This window comes from Macrobrachium nipponense, chromosome 1, assembly GCF_015104395.2.
Source record: "Macrobrachium nipponense isolate FS-2020 chromosome 1, ASM1510439v2, whole genome shotgun sequence".
Classification (NCBI taxonomy): domain Eukaryota; kingdom Metazoa; phylum Arthropoda; class Malacostraca; order Decapoda; family Palaemonidae; genus Macrobrachium; species Macrobrachium nipponense.
In genome coordinates, this window is record NC_087200.1 from 116592451 (window position 1) to 116612088 (window position 19638).

Here is a 19638-nt window from a genome sequence, read left to right on the forward strand (position 1 = left end):
TGTAAGTTTTAGGTAAATAAAAGGATATCTGGGAGTACATTTGCAACTGAAAGTGTTTTTTTAATAACTTTACTGTATGCGAATTACCACCTTAATATTCGAAATAGGATGTTATTTTTATAATCGTGAATGTAAGCAGTGCTACCATACAAAAACACCACAGGCAGATGGACAGAAAAAAAAAAAAAAAAAAAAAGACAAGAGTATAGAGGCAGGAAAGTCGCTCTGATTTGAGTTCAACACAGCAAAACAAACTTACCTCACAATCGCCCTCAGCTGATTTCCAAAACAAAACATTGATTGCTATATTTGTGTTTTATAATACAAACAAATAGTAATATGAAAATACATATAATATTATTGGATGCAGTGAAGTAAAACAAAACTTTGTAAAATATCCATGGAAAAGATGCATATCTATAATGTTTGTATTTTATCATATGATACTAACATCTGATTATTACATACTCAAATTTTATATTTCGTGTAGATGCAACCCACTTAAAATTAGCTCCAAGATTAGGGCTTCAAAAGTCGCATATGTGAGTATATATACAAATACATACATACAATATATATATATATATATTATATATATATATATATATATATATATATATATATATATATATATATATATATATATATACACACACACACACTATCCCATGAGTCAACAAATTTCTTAGACTAAAAAATTCCCCTTTATTAGCATATATGAAAATATATTAATTCCGAGGTAGAGCAAATTAGATATTAAGGAATATTTGTAGCTCAATGTATGTATATGAATCATGGGAATGTGATATGACTCACATAATGGCTACCTGTGGACAAAAGCACTACAAAGTTACCGAGGCGGGTTGATGCCGACTCCAAAACAATGAACACCTGAGAGCGACAAGTATTTGTAGTTGAGGGGCGGCATAAACTTATCCTCTTGCGGTGGCAGTGTGATCTAAGGCTTCACTGTGCATCCTGAATTTTTTGGCATGATGGTTCATGCCCGTGAGTCAACAAATTTCTTATAGACTAAAGAAAAAAAAAAAATATATATAATATATATATATATATATATATATAATATATATATATATATATATATATATATATATAGTGTTCCCCCCGTATTCGCGGGGGGTGTGTACCAGGGACCCCGCAAATAGCGCAAACCCGCGAATAGTTAGAACTCCCCCCTAAAAATGCCCATATCTGCCTATCTTGAAAGTTCAAATACCAAATGTATACTTAAAGTATCATCCTACATCAAAGATACCATTGAATTGGTATTATTAATATCATTCCAAAGTCATCTTAAACATTTTACCATTAGAAATATATAAAACAGCCAATACAGAGAGAGAGAGAGAGAGAGAGAGAGAGAGGTAATAACTCCTTACGATATCAATAGATTGAAAGGAACTTCTATAGGCAACACATATTTCCCCTCCCATAAGTGCACATATCTATTCCAGAGAAGGGAGAGAGAGAGAGAGAGAGAGAGAGAGAGAGAGAGAGAGAGAGAGAGAGAGAGAGAGAGAGAGAGAGAGAGAGAGAGAGAGAGAAGGAAGAAACAGAAACACCAAATGTAAACCTTATGTAACATCCTACATCAAATTTACCTTAAATTAGTATCATATTAATGTATTTATCTTAGAGACTGTATCAATATAACTTCAAAGTAATCCTAAACATTAGTACCCTTAAAGGTATATAGGTACGTACATACATACGGACTTGAGAGAGAGAGAGAGAGAGAGAGAGAGAGAGAGAGAGAGAGAGAGAGAGAGAGAGAGAGAGAGAGATTGCATAAAAACCATTAAATTCGTTGACCATTGTATGGCACTGTTTCCCAGCTCCAAGCATTATGAGAAGGTAGGGAAATTGATACAGAAAAAGACGAAGGGAAGAATTTAAATATTAATAAACACATGCATCTACCATAAAAATTATCTTATCACAGTAAGAGAGAGGAGTTATCCTTACGTAAGTGAAATGGAAAGGTCATTTTTATCTCTTTAAAATACTACCACATACGAATTTTGTGATTACAGTTTTATTATTATTATTATCATTATTAACAGAAAAGAGAGAGAGAGAGAGTGTGTTTATCTCTCTGTTCTCTCAGAAATTACTTATATCGCTTCCAGCGAAACAGAGGGAAGGAGTTACCACTATGACATACATATCCTGTGTGGCAAAAAGAGAGAGAGAGAGAGAGAGAGAGAGAGAGAGAGAGAGAGAGAGAGAGAGAGAGAGAGCGTTATCCTTAATTAAAAGAGTCAAATGGGTAGATTGTTGTATTTCTTTAAAATAATATCACATAATATGAATTTTGTGATTACAGTTATATTAATATTATTATTTTAAAGTATTAAAAACAAATAGTACATGTACTATAAAAATTCTCGAGTCTCAGTAAATGAGAGAGAGAGAGAGAGAGAGAGAGAGAGAGAGAGAGAGAGAGAGAGAGAGAGAGAGAGAGAGAGAATTTTCATGACACTTTGGGTGGCAACAAGACAAACTGCTGCGTCCCCTCTGTCCCATTACTTGGTATGTTTGACAGTTTTAGTACCTGGAGTTTGAGAGAGAAGACTGGGATTTCCTTCATTCTTACATAATTTTTCAAATTTATAAACTAAAATCTTACTAATTCACTTTGGATTATTTCTTTAAATGAATTGATGTTATTGCTGTATACATTAATATTAATATTTGAAAATAGTAAATCAATTATTTATCATACAAAAAAAACATACATCTATGTAGGAGAGAGAGAGAGAAAGAGAGAGAGAGAGAATTATTATTTTTACTATGTAATATCATTTAATCTTATTGAACTTACTAATATAGTATTAATCAGTATTAATATTTGAAAATTAGTCATTCATTTTTGTACCATAAAAATGTATTTAGTCAAGAAAATAACATCAAAATACATTAATTGGTGGCGATTTTTGCCAGAAAATCCCACGAATAGGCGAATCCCCTGCAAATAGTGGGTAGATAGGGTCCAGAGAGAAATCCGCGAATCAGTGAATCCGCAAATCCAGAGAACGCGAATACGGGGAACACTGTGTATATATATATATATATATATTATATATATATATATATAATATATATATATATATATATATATTATATATATATAGTTATATATAGATATATATACATATATATGTATATATATATATATATATATATATATATATATATATATATATGATAATATATATATATATATATATATATATATATATATATATATATATATATATACATATATATAATGTAAGAGACTCTTGGGTTTGAACCCTGGAACAAATTCCTAGATTGAAGAGCCCCCTCACCATCTCAAGGTGGTCCTAATTTGAGTGGATCTCTTAGGTTTAGATGTATACTCTGAATATTTCTAATATATATTTGGAAGCAAATTAGTAGTTGTTAGGTATTGGATGCCCTCTTCATATCCTACAATTACAGGACAGTTCAGTAGGAAAGTGGGGGTTTTTGGGTGGGGGGAAGGTGCACAAAAGCAAAATACAAGTATGTCTATACTGAGTTGAGTTGAACATAGAATTTAGGCCAAAGGCCAAGCAATGGGACCTATGAGGTCATTCAGCGCTGAAATGGTAATTGACAGTATAAGTTTTGAAAGGTGTAACAGGAGGAAAAACTTGCAGTTGCACTATGAATCAATTATTAGGAGAGGGTGGAAAGTAGGTGAAGAGAATATGTAAGAAGGTACAGTAAAAGGAACGAAAGTGGTTGTAGTTAGGGGGCGAAGGCACGCTGCAAAGAACCTTACAAGTAATACCTAAAGTGCACTGCATAAGATGTATACAAACCCTAACCTAATCTAGGACACCAGGACCTCACCTGGGTATGGGGAAGCTTGAGCACACCTGGCCCCCACCACCTAATCAACCGAAGCACTGTAAAGCAAAGTTATAGTACGTAATATTGTTGCAACACAACCCAATCAAACTTTACTTGATCTCACCAAGAAAACAGGGTCCATAATTAGCCAGAGGAACTTTGGCCTCCCTTTGAACCCCCACATACATAATACAGTAGGTATATTATTTTTTTATTTCAATAGCAATTTTAGACACTGGATTTTTCTGTTTTGTTGTTAAATCTCTTTATATGGTTAGTATGAAAATCATAATAATATTCACCACAAATATAATGTTACTGACATACTTATTTATGAACATTCTTTCCCACTTGACCTTTTTCTAAGTTCTTTCTAATTTTTAAATTCATGCAAGTTTGGCTCCATTGGATGCTTTTTGTCCTAAGTGCACTGAGGAAGGGTGACAAGTCTACTTGGAACATCTTGTTATTATTATCTGGAAATATGGTTACATGAACAATGCTTAAACCCGATTTGTTCTTTTATCCTAAGTTTCACTAATTAAGAGGGAGTTTGGCATTCAAGTACTGCATGGATGTACTAATCTAACACCTCAAGATACTTTCACATTCTGACTAATATAAGGTTTAATGGTACGTAGTTTTTACAGTTACACCATGCGCTATGCGAGGACATGGCAAACTAAATAATGTTAGTGGAGGGGGCACAAGGTCAGGTTAGGTTAAAGTTGCAACCCTAGTCATTTTAATATGTAGTGTCCTAGCTTAGGTTAGATTGGGGGTTCATGGTAGGGGAAGCCCCTGGCCAGATAAGGACCCCATGTCCTAATGAGTTTAAGTAGCAACCCAATTATTTTAATTTATATGCGTAGTCTTCTAAGGTAGGATAGGCTTGTTTGGGGAGGTCAGGACACACTTTATTTTATATATTTTTCTCATACCCTAAAAGTCCCAATTTTCCTCTCTTTGGTCCCCCATAATTGTTTAATAAAATGGGGTTCTAGTTCTCTTAAACTACTAATTTGATGACTAGAATCTTATTTTGCTGTGATTTAGTTGGGGGAAAAATACATGTGAAATACAAGGATGTGATCCAACACCCCCATGATACTTTTACATTCTGATTCAGGAATTTTTAAATTTTTAAAGTAAAAGCAAATACTATAGAAATAAGGATACAGTGACCTAAGTTAGTGTAAGGGGTACTATACCCAGTGTTTTAGGCGAGATTAAGTTTAACCCAATTATCTCAATTTATAGTGCTCCAAGTTAAGTTACTTGGGGAGAGAAGGAATTCTGAGGGCATTTGTTTTGTTTGTCCCCAACCCAAAAAACTAAATTCCCACCACAATGAATGTCGGAGGCCTCAAAGCACATTAAAACAAATAAATCTTACCTTCAACTACAGAATACAATTATGGTTTTTACCCTATTATGTACCAGAGATAATAGGAAATGCCTACAGGCAAGTAAATACTAGACATTAAGTTTGCTTATCGTATGAAGGGATTAACATATGTAAATAATGGTATAATACAATTTTTATGTATCATGTGCATAAAAGTCTAAGCATATTCTCTTTGTCACAGAAATCTGACCATATTATATGACCATAATAGTACAACATGCAAGCCAATTCTTATAGTTGTGCAGTACTATAATGACAGTTCTGCCATTCCAAGTAGGCTATGTGTCCTCGTTATCACAACATTCTTACTATACATAGTACTATAACTGCACTTTCTTTAGGGTCAAAAGATTCTCTTCATCACTGGCCTATTTCTAGCTATACGTAAAGCTTTTTTAAGTGACATCTTGTACAATTCCAAGTACTAGTACGTACACTCCTTATCAGAGGCCTCACTCTCTTAAATTGCAAAACATAAGGACAAATACAAACTTAGGGTAGTCAAGTTATGTACTCACATGACATGAACATAAAAGCAATTTGAAATATTTATAGAATCTACTAGCCACTTTTTCTAGATAATGAATGTAATTGTAATAACAGCTAAGCCTCAAATTTTCACATTCTTCGCACTATTTTCGATACGGTTGTCACTACAAAACCTTAGATCCAAATGAAAGAATATGACTACCTAATAAAGGATAAAAGAATACTTCCAATCATACAAACATACCTATAGTATCTGTCAAATTCTGATACATTTATTGGAGCTGGGATTGACCCATCCTAACTATTGCAGCAAACAGGGCAATCATTCTCATTTTTGGTCCATGAAATGTAGTTAAAATGCACTTGCTTTCTGTTACTGTGGCAAGGACTAGGCAGGTGGGCGAGTGGAAACATACATAAATAATGTTTCAGACTTGCAAAATGCTGGCACAGAATCCTTGCTATGATAAGCTTGGTGGAGCATATCTTGGTAATTATATACATTTACAAGGCTTTCACTTGAAAACAAGGACTTCTAATCATAAGTTAAAAAGTACCATAATGATGTTTCAAGGGCCAGCTTAATTCATGGCCAATGCAAAATCTCATACATGAAAATTTAATAGTTAAATGATGGTCATTTTGTGGTTCCCCACAAGAACTATGGGAGGAAAGTACGTATTTATCAGTTAAAATGTTTAGATGTGCATCACTTTCCAAGCCTCAGTTGATAATTTTTTTTGACATGGCACTAATCTGAGAGGCTAATGGTCCCAACCTCACAGGTTGGAACATTCTTTGAGTGGTAAAATTTTACTTTATGTAGTTGTGCGGCCTAATTCCCGCCAGTTGCCAACTGGGACTGGTTACGGCCATTTTTTGGGGGGTCTAGGGGAGGTAAAGCACCCCCTGGCCAGTTGGGGTTGGAGTGGGGAAAGTGAGATTAGGTTGTGTGTCACTATATTTTATGAGGCATATGGTTCTTCAGGTCAGGCTAACCAGAGAAGATTTACAGAAAGCCCCAAGGCAGGTAAAGCCCAGGTTTGATTAGCTTCAGGAAGGCTAGTTTAGGATACATCCCAGTACTATACTCTCCACTTTTAGGTCAGAATAGGTGCTGGCGTTAGAGGTTTGGCCAAGTACGGGTAGAAACAGTTGGTGGGATTGCATCCATGCAACTGTCTTACTATTTCTGGTTTGAACCAGCTCAAAAACCCATATGTCTGACTGGGATCATCCATAACTATTCTATAGTACCTAGCTATATGCAAGCCTAGGTCAAGGGGAAACCACAAGATAACATCGGGAATAGCTACACTTTCCTGTACTTGGTTAGGAATCAAAGAAGGTCTACAGAAGCCAGGTTAGGTCTTATTAGCCTAAGCATCCCGGCCAAGGTTCACTAAAGGCCTACTCGAGGTTTACGTTGGTATCCGCCACTTTGGACACCAAGGAAGAATAACATCCTGACAGGACCAGTTACGGGCTGCTCTGTGAGCAAGAGCCCGTGCTGGCACAAGGCCAGCTTAATCTTAAACAACAACAACAGGACCAGTGCTGGGAGTTCAGGCATTCTTAACCACGTTAATGTGAAAGCTAAAATAGCAATTGCCGTAAGTAGGTATATCCACCTATAGCATGTATAGAATATCACCTGCATGATCGTCACAATCGTCCCAATTGTAATGAAGTTGCAGAATTTATGGGTCTTCCAATATTTCGGTTGCGTAAATTATCTACTAATTTGATGGGCAACCACTTCTTGTTGGTCACTTCACCGGAAACAACAATGATCCCGTGAAGATTCTCAACTTTAGACTACTTCGTAACTTCAGGGTGACTGTTTTGACCCTGGGAAAAGTTCTGTAGTCCACATTAGATTAAAGTGACCAGGATGCCAACGTCCAAGACACAGTACTTCGATAGATAGGTGGACCAGAATGAGGGTCCAGTCCTTCTTTGGATCCTGCAAGGTGGTTAATACCTTGATATTCTGAATTCCTGATAGTGACAGAATTCGTAGCGTAAACAGTTCTTTAACGGTGAAATGTGGACATTAGACACGAATTTCACGGAAATACCTAGGACATGATATATTATTGGGAAAAAAATTAATAAGAAACGCAATTCTAGCCTACAATATTGAAATTTTAAAAATGCGTCAAGAGGCGACTCTTTCCGGACGTTGTTTCAATGGTCTGTCGGACTGTCGCCGAAAAATTAACCTTGACAGGTGGGGGGGGGGGGGGGGGGGGGGGGCGCACAGGGCATAGCAAAACTTGGAATGTTTCACTTGCAGTGAGAGGATGACAGATAGTCTAATGCGCTGCCATCAGTCTCCTGCACTAAGGAGGCGTTCAGAAGTCAGAACCTTGTGGATTTGTAGTTGTGCAGTGAGACTGAGTGACACCAAATAAATCAATCAGGGAGCAGCGGAAATTAAGTATGCACTTGCTGTGTCATGTGATATTCCATGTTCATTATCTTCATGACATAACGTTGTGCAGCTGATAACTACAATAATGGAAGAAAGCGGAACGCCATTTAACAGGTGAGCAAAGCGAAGTCAAATTGGTGCGTTGCTTACACCGAGGTGCTATTAGTATATTTATAGTACTAAACACCAGTCACCGTAAGGTGAATATAGAAATGGGTATATAATACTTTGATCCCCGTGGGGTGAGTACTGGATACTGCGTCCAAGGCCGTTCCGTCTGGTAGCCCTAGCACCCCAGGGTACGTGAACCGTAGATAACCAAACTCCTCGTTTAACGACGGTGTTCCATTCCAACGACCACGTTGTTAAACGAATTCGTCATTAAACATGTTATTCTCTTTATTTCGACTACCTAATAGCATTGATTTTCATGCACAGTATACACAGAACCAGTTTCTGACATAGCGTACTACTTGACAAAGTTCTTACATCGCTTTATATCATTTTATTACTCATATATTTTAACTTGATCATTATAATGTATAATTTTCTTTAAAATAGTGTACTTAATTTAACACGTTTATCCTATATTCCCGAGGTAGCTTAGCCTACTAGTAAGTCAATAGTACTAAACTTTTCTCAGAATCTGTACAATAGCTATTTAGCAGACTTCCATATTCTAAATTGGTATTTCTACAGAAGCAGTCCGCACAGACGGCAAGGAACGTAACCGCTGATACGACATCCACCAGGGATTGGGGCTCCCAATGTATTTTGCTGTTTAGTACTTGGCCCTGGGGGTTTAGCCTAATTACAGTAGTCTAAATAAATATTACTTAAAATTCCATAGTTTAGGCCGCCGCGGATAAGTACCCTAGATCTACCTCTAAATTTGGTATTTCATAATTATCACTATTAGTTTCTTCATCTTTTACATTTATTGCAGAGGATAGTGAGATGGAAATTTTGAATGAATTTCGGCGATCACGGGGCATTTCAATGTTGCCGTCAAAAAGTAAACAAAGCACACTGCCATCTATTGAGGAAAGTGAACACTAAACTATTCGCTATGCTATGGGGATAAGCAGTTTATAGAATTTATAACAATTTACGCTTGCACTTCTTACCTCTAGTATCATCTGATCTCATGGGTGACACATCGAATACGTATGTAAATACACAGTTGTATAAAAAGTCATCAAACTGTATCACATGTAAGTCTTTCAAGCATACTATGAGTAAGGAATTCGTGCATGCCAAATGTCTCATTGGTTTGATTAAAAGGTTTGACTTGGTAGAGACTTCTCAAGTGGAATATTTAAAAAGATATATATCTTTCAATTTAATATAAAAAAAATTCTTTTCATTACCAAGAATTCACACATTTTCTTTTCGTTACTAAGAATTATTCTTACTAAAACCAAGGAGATATGGCATAATTTTTGTTGTCTTGAAGTTGTAAACCAACGTTCAGCCGCACAACGAACTAATGGAGGCTGAATCAAGCCAACCCGGGAAGTTCCTAGACCATAGAATGCAAACTAAGAGGTTTAACTGTAATGCTTTTCTTGACAAAGTATATTAAAGCCTTATTTGTTGTTTTAGCCATAGATTTCAAGGTTTTCAAAACCTAGGCTAGGCTAGATTATTGGCATGAATAGTCTTTCTCTTGGCCACCATTGGCAGTTTTTTTGTTATTTTCATTTTATGGTTTTTCTCCAGGTTGTCGTCGTAACTCCGAGTTGTCGTAAAACAAGTACGTCGTTAAATGATGAGTAAACTATGTTTCATTGCCTATATTTTTTCCTTATCAAATATAGTTATAATGCAAAAATATTTAAGTCCTATTTTACTTAACGTCATTTGTAACATAATTACGATAATTTTTCACTATCATACGATGGCTGAAACGCAAGCAAAACATTGTTATATGATTTGGTTCAGTTGTTGTAGCAAAACCACTGTTATCGTACAATTGTTTATGGCTGGAGCGTTGAAGCAGTGATTATAATGTTACTAACAGTACGTTTATCATTCTCATTTCCTTTTTAACTGATTTAACTATTAGATATGATGAATAAAGAAATGGAGGAAACGTTAGCAGTCTGAAAAATGGGACTCTCTCTCTCTCAAGGTTTACCAGTAAGTTAATTGAATCTGACATTAACAATTTGTATTACTACCAGGCAGACTATAGTAAATGATTAGACAAATGAAATTCCACATTTTTAATAAAGAGTTAGTACATATTAGGGCAAAATATCTGGCTGTGACACTGTCCAAGGCATCATTAGCAATTCTAAGGCACCATAAAGGGGATTGTGACACTCGTAGACTTTTGAATTTCGGTTAGAGGCGATTTTCGCAAAGCGTCGGGCCCACAGGAATGGAACCCCTGCCGTTGACTGGAGGTTGCCTGTAGTACAAGTCTCCGACAGTATGGTTTTTGATTGCTTTTTCATATTAGGTCACGTTTCCTCCCTTACATGAAATGGTCCAGAGGTCTGCTCATTGATCTTGCAGTCCTTATACTCTGATCAGTTGAACCGAGGCTAGATCCCTTACCTTGCTCTTACGACCAGGAAAGGGACCGTAGGTTGGCTGAACACCAATCAGTTCATAGAGGCTTACTCAGATTCCTCCCACCAATCAGTGAGTCTGCCTAATGTAAAGGATCGAGGATTTGTATATCGTGTAGGAACAAATCACAATTTTTTAAAAGTAAATTGTATTTTTCATAACTATACAAACTTGGTCCTTTACATATAGGCCCGCCTCATGCCAGAGCTCTTTCTGCTGCCAGGGCTTAAAGCAAATTGGAATGCTTACATCCACTCAGGTGGCCCTCCCGACTGCATATTTCCCAAGTCTGGAAGAGTTTAGGGATGGGGAAAATTAGGACCAATCAAAGCGCGTAGAGCTGATCCATGACGTCACAAGCCACGCCTTTGAGCTCTCTCCTCAGTCCTATATCCATTACTGCCGCCAGTCACGATGCCGAAGAAATACTTTCTTCTCAATTTCACAGCTTACGGCTTGTATGACATATACATTTAAGTCAGATATATCTAAACATAATACAACACTAATTTAACAACAATATATTCTTCAAATGAGTTACACCATGAAATATATGCGTTATTGGCGTCTCCCTCTTGGTAAATAATATTTTCACATCGCGAATTTCTAAATTTTATACTTGAAAATGTATGTTTAAAGCCATTTATAAAGGGTTGCGATAACTCACGGGATGAATCAAACAAGATACAAGATGGTAAAAATGATGGTATCTGACCTGTTTGTAGGGGAAAATAGAGAGAGGGAGTAGGCTTACACTACGGATTTCTATTGACAAATGCTATTTCGTAGTAATCCACATTACTGTGCATTGTATAAAAGCAATATACTGGTCATAACTAGGCCATGAACAGGAATCAGACTGATATGGTCCCTACTATTTACAGGAACACAGTTTCAGCTTCATTCATTAAATTATTTCAAGAGCTAATGTGCCCATAAGGAAACCTACGATATTGTTGTTTTGGTGATCTAAGTTAGCCTAATGTAACCAAATATAGTTACGTGACAAACTCATCCTGTCAGTAGCTAATCTGAATACGGTTGTTTTTCATGGTGCACTTAATAAGCTGTAGTAAAAAATTGCCTATTGAGGTGGATTCCGTTTTCATAAAACCTTCCAGATATCCTTACCTGATTGGTCCTTGTCATTCATTGTGTACAAATATATAAAAAGTTTGTATTGAAAATTTTTTGCTTTTGATTTTTTACTTTTGATTTTTTACTTTTCATACATTGTGTACAAACAAATAAAAAGTGGCAACAAAATTCAGTATTGAATATTTTTAGAAAGCCCTTACGGGATTTTTGCTTAAACTTCATTGTGTACAAATAAAAAACTGATTATTTAATTTATTTAATATTCTTAGTAAACCTTTCGTACTTGTCATTCATTGTGTGCAAAGAATCAAAATGAGTATTTCATTAGTATGTAATACTTTTAGCAATTATAGGAGTACAGAATACTACCTATTTACGGAATTACAGTAGACTTTTTACTAAACTGAACTAGAGCAGAATTTATGAATAAATTTATTAGAACTGCGATATGCTTTAAAGTAAATATGAATGACACTTTTTTCCAACTTTCTTTCAACAGAAAATTTTATGCAAATATTCAACACGTATCAATTAAAGCTAGGGATAGCGGTAGTATATGAGTATACGACTATTTTCATCCAAGCTCACACTTAATGGCCAAATGTATGCCTTAAATTAAGTGCATAATATTTTTTTTACATAGATTTTTGGCATTATGCCAAGCACTGGGGCAACTAAGGCCATTCAGCGCTGAAACGGATATTGACAGTAAAAGGTTTGAAAGGTGTTACAGGAAGAAAACCTCAAAGCAGTTGTACTATGAAGCTATTGTTGGGAGAGGGTGGACAATAAGATGGAAGAAAGAGAATGTGAACGGAGGTAACAGTAAAATGAATGAAAGTAGTTGCAGCGAGGCGCCGAAGGGACGCTGCAAAGAACCTTAAGTAATGCCTACATTGCACCGAATGAGGTGTAAATTATATACTTGAACATGTGTGTAAATTATATACTTGAACGTGTAAATTGTATACTTAAACATGTGTGGCACTATCCCCTACGGGGTACGTAAATTTGTTATCAAAACTGTATCTTCCACATTTCTTTTAAGCATAAGGCAATTATTATTTTACTTCTGTACGTAATACCTTTCTATAGCCTGAAACAACAGGCAGTAACGCTTGAAAAACGTTCCATGCTCCATGCTTTTAAAACCGTCACTTTCAAAGACCAAGATTCTTGATGGGAGTCGAAGTGCTGCCAGTTCTAGGCCTCCTGTGTGTAGTCTGTAGTGCTAATTACAGGACATATACAATCATTTTTACCATACCATCAATTTTACCATCTTGTATATTTTTTATTCATCCCATGTGTTATTGCAACTCTTTCTAAATGGCTTTTAAACACACATGTTCTTGTATAAATTTAGCCACAGCCACTTGCCATGAAAATATTATTTATGCAGTAAATATCGACTTTGTGAACAGGAATTAAGAGAGACTGAGCACTATTACCAAGAGGGAGAAGCCAATAACGCACAATATATTTCATGGTGTATCTCATTTGAAGAATATATTGTTTGTTGAATTGGTGTTGCATTACGTTTCGATATATCTGACTAAAATGTTTAGGTCATATAAGCTGTAAATTGTGATATGGGGAAGTTTTTCTTCGGCAATGTGACTGGCAGTAAGGGCTATGAGACCGAGTGTAGCCAAAAGGCGTGGCTTGTGACGTCAAGGATCAGCTCCACGCGCTTTGATTGGTCTTAATTTTCCCCATCCCTAAACTCTTCCAGACTTGGGAAATATGCCTCCCGACTAGTGAACAGTAGTTAACTGCCTAATCACCTTGTTTGGAACTTCAACGGGCATTATCCAGCATATACTGAGAGTAATTCCTAATGTAAAGGATTTCAGGTTTGTATAATTAGGAAAAATACAATTTACTTTTTTGTTTTATAACTAATGTGAATTAATGTATCTCGGTTAGAGATGGGGTGTGACATTCATTTTGAGATCATTTCTTTTGCTAAGAGTGAGTACACTTATGTCTCAGGTTTTTCAATTCATTTTCCTTTTTCATCATGTTAGTTTTTTGGGTGGAAATAAAGGTTTTATTTTTGGAGTTTTGTTTAGCCTCAATTTGATGACAATGTAAATAATAGCAGAGATGCTGGTTGGAGATTCTTCTTAAGATAGGTGTCAGATGTCTGTTTGAGAGGGCTCACTTTACCAACTCTTTTTATTCAGGGTCTTACCAAGCAATTATTCAGCTGTAGGATCCCTACTGTGGCAGACCAAAATTTAAACTTTCGTGGTGGCACTGCCATTGGTAGTGTAGGTAACAGGTTACTGACCACTGCCAGTAAACAGGTATGACGACATCGCACCCTTCATTAAAGGGTATCGAGCTATGCTCAATTCAGTTTTAAACATAGGAGACTTGACCTTTCAGACCTTAGGCCATTTAAGACATTGAAAACACCTAAGGTCTCTATAGCCTGAAATCTAGATGTCATCTTGAAGTGTCTTTTTGGCCCTCCTTTTGAACCTTTTCGGTTGTCTTCCCTGAAGAATTTGACTAAGAAGTTGCTCTTTTCAATCGCCCTGGCATCAGCGAGATCCACACCATAGATAAGAGAATAGGTTTTGCTCAGGGGGATGCACTTTGTTCTTTGGTCCTTCAGTTTCTGGTGAAGAACGAGAAACTGTCAAACCCTTGGCCTTGCTCCATCATCATAAAGAATATAATGGATATTCTAGGGCCAAGGGAGGAAGAGAGGCTTCTCTGCCCAGTGAGAGCGTTAAGATACTATATTCACAGAGTGGAGAAAGTAATAGGACCCTCCTCAGGTTTATGGTGTTCGGTGAAGGATCCTTCTCGTCCTATTTCCAAGAATGCCCCATCGTTCTTTTTAAGATTGCTAATCATTGAGGCACACACACAGGTTGATGAAGTATCATTTCTGATAATAAAGGTAAAGGGACATGAAGTAAGAGCTGCCGCTACCTCACTCGCTTTTCATCATAACCTATCATTTTCGCCGATCTTACAGTCAACGTTTTGGAGATCAAAGTCAGTATTTGCGACCCATTACTTGAAAGTAGTCGAGACGGTGTTTAAGAGCTGTAGTACACTTGGTCCTCTATCTGTTGCTGGCATGGTATTAGAAGAAACAACATAAGGGGTTGTCTGTCCCTCTGTAATTTTTGCCTTGCATCAAGAGTTTGGTTTGTTAGGAAGTTTGGAGGTACTTGGTAGCTGGAATGCCCTCCAGTCGGTTTAACATAGAGGGTATTGGTTGCTAATTGGTGTAGGTAACTGTGTTCTATTGTTTTGTTGTTATATCTGGTTTTTGCCTAGGGCACTGTTGTTTTTGTTGTTCCATGTGAAGTCAGTGGTTAGGCCCATGACTTCAGGCAGCATTCCACTTTGTAGAGTTGACATATTGTCTTGCTACCATTCTCTCTACTAAGTCAGCTGAGCGCCAACCAGAGGCAGTACTCACCTGCAGCAGCTCGCTTACAACGTAAGGTATGACAATCATATGTCTTATGCTATCACACTTTAACCTTTTGAGAATTAACACTGTTTTCAGAATGTGTTTTATCCACTACCCTCCACCTTTCAATATGGAATCAACTGAATAATCGTTTAGTAAGACCCTGAATAAAAATGAATTTCATATTCAAAGCAAGTTTATTCATGCTTACCTAGCAATTATTTGATTCAAACCCTCCCTCTTCCCCTCAGGTGGAGTTTGCAGCCGAAATTCGAATTGAAGGATGTGATGTTGTCATACCTGTATACCAGAAGTGATCAGTAACCTGTTACCTACACTAGCGATGGCAGCGCCACTGCGAAAGTTTGAATTTTGGTCTGCCACGGTAGGGATCCTACAGCTGAATAATTGCTTGGCAAGTATATGAATAAAACTTGCTTTTATTATAAAAATTCATTTCTTAAGACAATGCTATAAATAGATTGTAATATGTAACACAGTAGTAGTAGTTGTTGTTTTTATTGTATTTTTGTTTTTGTAAATTTGTTGTTTAAATAATCTTTAACTAAGCAAGTTTTTGCCACTAATATGATTTATTGAGAGAAAACAATGTTCTGTTATTCATATCCATTGGGGCCACGTGACCAGGTCCCCCTCCCCTTAAATCCACCTCACTTTGCTAGCCTCTTATGTTGGTGGGTTGTTTACAAAAATGCTTTCTGTCATTTAAACACAAATTAGCATGCAATGCTCAATAGACCTCAGGACAATAATGTTTTGAAATATAGAATTATGATGAATTTGCCTGCAATAAAATGACATATTCTAATAATAAATAAACCAGAGGATTATAAAAATTAATTTGCTGCCTTAGTGTTTCGCCTCTACAGTATAGTAATGTAGTGGAAGAAAAACAATGAGTATGCAAGAATGAGACTAGACAGAAATATTGAGTTCAGACTGAGTTAGTAGTGTCTTTTTTTTTTTTACAGTCTTAGCTGCGACATAATGACTTCTCTCAATTAAAGAAATATTTAAATAAAGAAACATGTTACGGAGATCAAGAATTACACACCTGTTAAGGCATTGACAGTAGAACAGGTGACCAACAATAAAGTCAGCCATTTCATGACCCATGATTTATGCGGAGTCATCTCTGCTGCAGAAATTCAGTTGACCAAGCACATAATTTCTCACCTGAAAATTGAAATAAATTATGAATAACCAACCTAAGTTATATAGTAATGTAAAAATGAGTAAACTGAAAATACTGGAGAAGTCTTTAAGACTGTAGTTCTTTTGTAATACAATTAGTTCTAACACTGCTCTGAGAGGACATTAGAATTATCTTACCATATCAGAGATGGAATAATGAATAAGTATGTTACAGAATGGACATTAGTTCAAAACATTCGAGAGAAAAGTGGTTAGGAAGTTGATGATGGCAACATAGTCCACAGACCATGCAGCCAGAAGGTAAGGGTCAGCGCAAGGATACATCCTAACCTAATCGCCCCTGATTTCACTTAACCTAGGATGTTGCATCCTCCATGGACCTCCATTGGCCAGACCTAAACATTATACTTGTTACTTGTTGGCGGCTTATTTGGTCCCACACCACTTCTGTAGCGTTCGCAGTGCCCCCATAATTAAATTAAGAGTTTATTCATCAGATGTATTTGATCACACAGCAAATTCCATGTTCACTGTTTGATCTTACATATCACAGCATCGATTAAACAAAAAGGGTTTAAGTTTCTTTTTGAAAGATTTCAAATCCTCACTCTGCCTCAGCTCAAGAGGAAGCTTGTATAATCTAGGAGCTGTATATTTGAAGCCTCTGGAGCCACAAACTGAGGAAAAATGCAGCTCTATCAATTTGAAACCATCTGTAACTTGTCTTGTACCAGGTTGATTTATAAGTTATATACAATCTGTAATAGGTCCCTCAAATACAATCTGTAATAGGCCCCTCAAATACCGAGGATGGCAGGACATAACAACTTGATGGGTCAAAACACATAACTTGAATATTAGTCTGGCCTTCACTGGCAGCCAGTGCAAATCCATTAAGACAGGGGTGATCCTGTCCCGTGGAGCAACAAATTTTATGTCTAACAGCATCTGTTCATAATATTCTGGAGTATCTTGAGCTCTACGTTTGGTAACTTATAGTACACCTAGTTTATCCTCACAAAGGCTATATGCATTCTTGAGATGATATCCAACAACTTTTACTACATTATTGATTTGTAGACTGACTAAGTGGCAAGCCAGAATCCAAGCACACCCCGAGATCATGGACCCTATCAGTTGTTCGGACCCAATTTTCATTTATACAGACTTGATTAACACCCAGGGTACTGAAGTTACTTTCCTTACTGACTATCATGAGCTCAATTTTATTTTCGTTCAGTTTCAAGTGTTTCAAAGTCATCCGTTGTTTAATATTCGATAGAACTTCATTTAATTTTCTATTTGTATCCTCAATATTTGGAACAATGAAATAGAATTGTTATATATCATCGGCATACAACATAAATTCTCCAAGATTATGTACTATATTGGACAAACTAATTGTATAGATGCAGAATAGTACAGGGCCAAACACACTTCCCTGAGGAACTCCTCTTGTCAAAGGTTCATAGAATGACATGGCATTTCCAATCTGTACACAGTACGACCTATCTTTCAGATGGTTCTTTCCAAAGCTCAAATACATCATCTACAACTCCGATGGATTGAAGATAATCTAAGAGAAAATCCAAGAACACCAAAATGCCACACTTATCTACATCTATCATTTCCAATAGGTCATTTACCACTGAACATGTTGTTTCAGTGGAATATAATTGTCTGTATGCAGACTGGCAATCAGGAAAAACACCTGCGGTATTTAGATTAGCCATTAATTGTTAGAGAATCGCATATTCCATGATATTTTAAATAAAAGATGAATTTGATACAGGCCTATATGAACTCATCTGATAGTCAACTGGCATAACAATTGCAATTTTCCCAGATACTGGGAATTTACATTCAGAGATGCAGCAATCTACAATCTTCAAAATCACATACTCAAAATTCAAAAAGTTCTTAGCTGCAATTTTTTCTGATATAGGCACCGGATTGCATAATCAACTTGTTTTCTTGGCTTTCTTGATAATTCTAGTGACATCATAAATAGTTATTCTAATAAAAATATAAAATCTAGTATCTTTAAGAACGATGTTGTCAGTTACAGTATGGTCTCCAATTTTCACTTGCTACCAAGTTCTCAAAAACTTGAACATGATATGAATCAAATGAACGAGAGCAAGGGCAGGTAACATACAACTGACCATGTTTGAAGATGTTTCAGCTTTGTTGATGGCAATAGCATACACTAACTTCACTCAAAATTGTCTGCGGCAAAGAATGAATGGCACATTGACGTTGCCTTTAGTGGTGAGAGTTGTGAGTGCAGCAACCTTAGTTTAATATCATTTAACACCAGTCCCTTGGCAAAGCACAGACTGCAAGTAAGCATAACAACGGCACCTTTCTTTAATTTCAGTGCATGTGGGGATAACCCAGCAAAGTTAACAGTGTTCAAGAATTCTAGAGAAATGCCCATTGAACTTAATAGTATTCTTGAAGACCTCTTCATGACTCCAGGGTCCTTTGAAGCAGTCTTCAGTTCCTGAAGCATTCCTGGAGAAACGCCCAATGGATTATATGTCTTCTTAAATTCTTAGACTCCAGGATCCCATGAAGCTATTCAAAAGGCTTCTGAGAATTCCAAAGACTTTCATTTCTGTTTTCTTCTCCTTAAAACTTTGTTCTTCAGTATTGTGCAAAAACAGGGGAATTCTTCGTTCTTGGAGATAAAAGGCCTGAAGACTTCTTCATGACTCCGAGATCCTTTGAAGCAATCTTCAGCTTCTGAAGCATTCCTGGAGAAATGCCCAATGGATTATTAACGTCTTCTTAAATTCTTAGTCTTCAGGATCCCGTGAAGGTGTCTTCGCTCCTAAACAGATCCAGAATCTGTCTTTGGAATCATTTCTTCTACCTCCTGAAGAAACTACTATTGGATTATAACGTTTTCGTAAATTCTTAAATGAAACACCCATTGGATTATAGCAGTGTCAAGAACCTTGTCGTTGCGACTTCAGTAAGAACTCTCAAATCAATCAAACAATTGGAGTATAGTGTCTTCTTAAATCTTGAAGACTCCAGGATCCTGGAGACACATAAAGGCAGCCCACAGAATGGCAGCCAAGGAAGTTAATTTAATAGATGTGTGGTCTCCAACAATAC

The 19638-nt window shown here is 36.5% G+C and overlaps 1 protein-coding gene across 2 annotated transcripts in view; it reads right to left on the bottom strand.

Moving 5' to 3' along the window:
* The window catches only part of LOC135219572 (polycystin-1-like protein 2), a 444330-nt gene extending 434855 nt beyond the window's left edge, over positions 1-9475 (bottom strand). Inside the window, exon 1 of one of the 2 annotated variants that reach the window (XM_064256448.1) lies at positions 9344-9475. In XM_064256448.1, the coding sequence (XP_064112518.1) occupies positions 9344-9365 (22 nt within the window). In that variant the 5' untranslated portion in view covers positions 9366-9475. Of the gene's footprint in view, positions 1-7433; positions 7636-9343 lie in introns of those variants that run through there. The other variant, XM_064256449.1, reaches the window with a different exon arrangement.
* Between the last annotated feature and the right edge of the window lie 10163 nt (positions 9476-19638).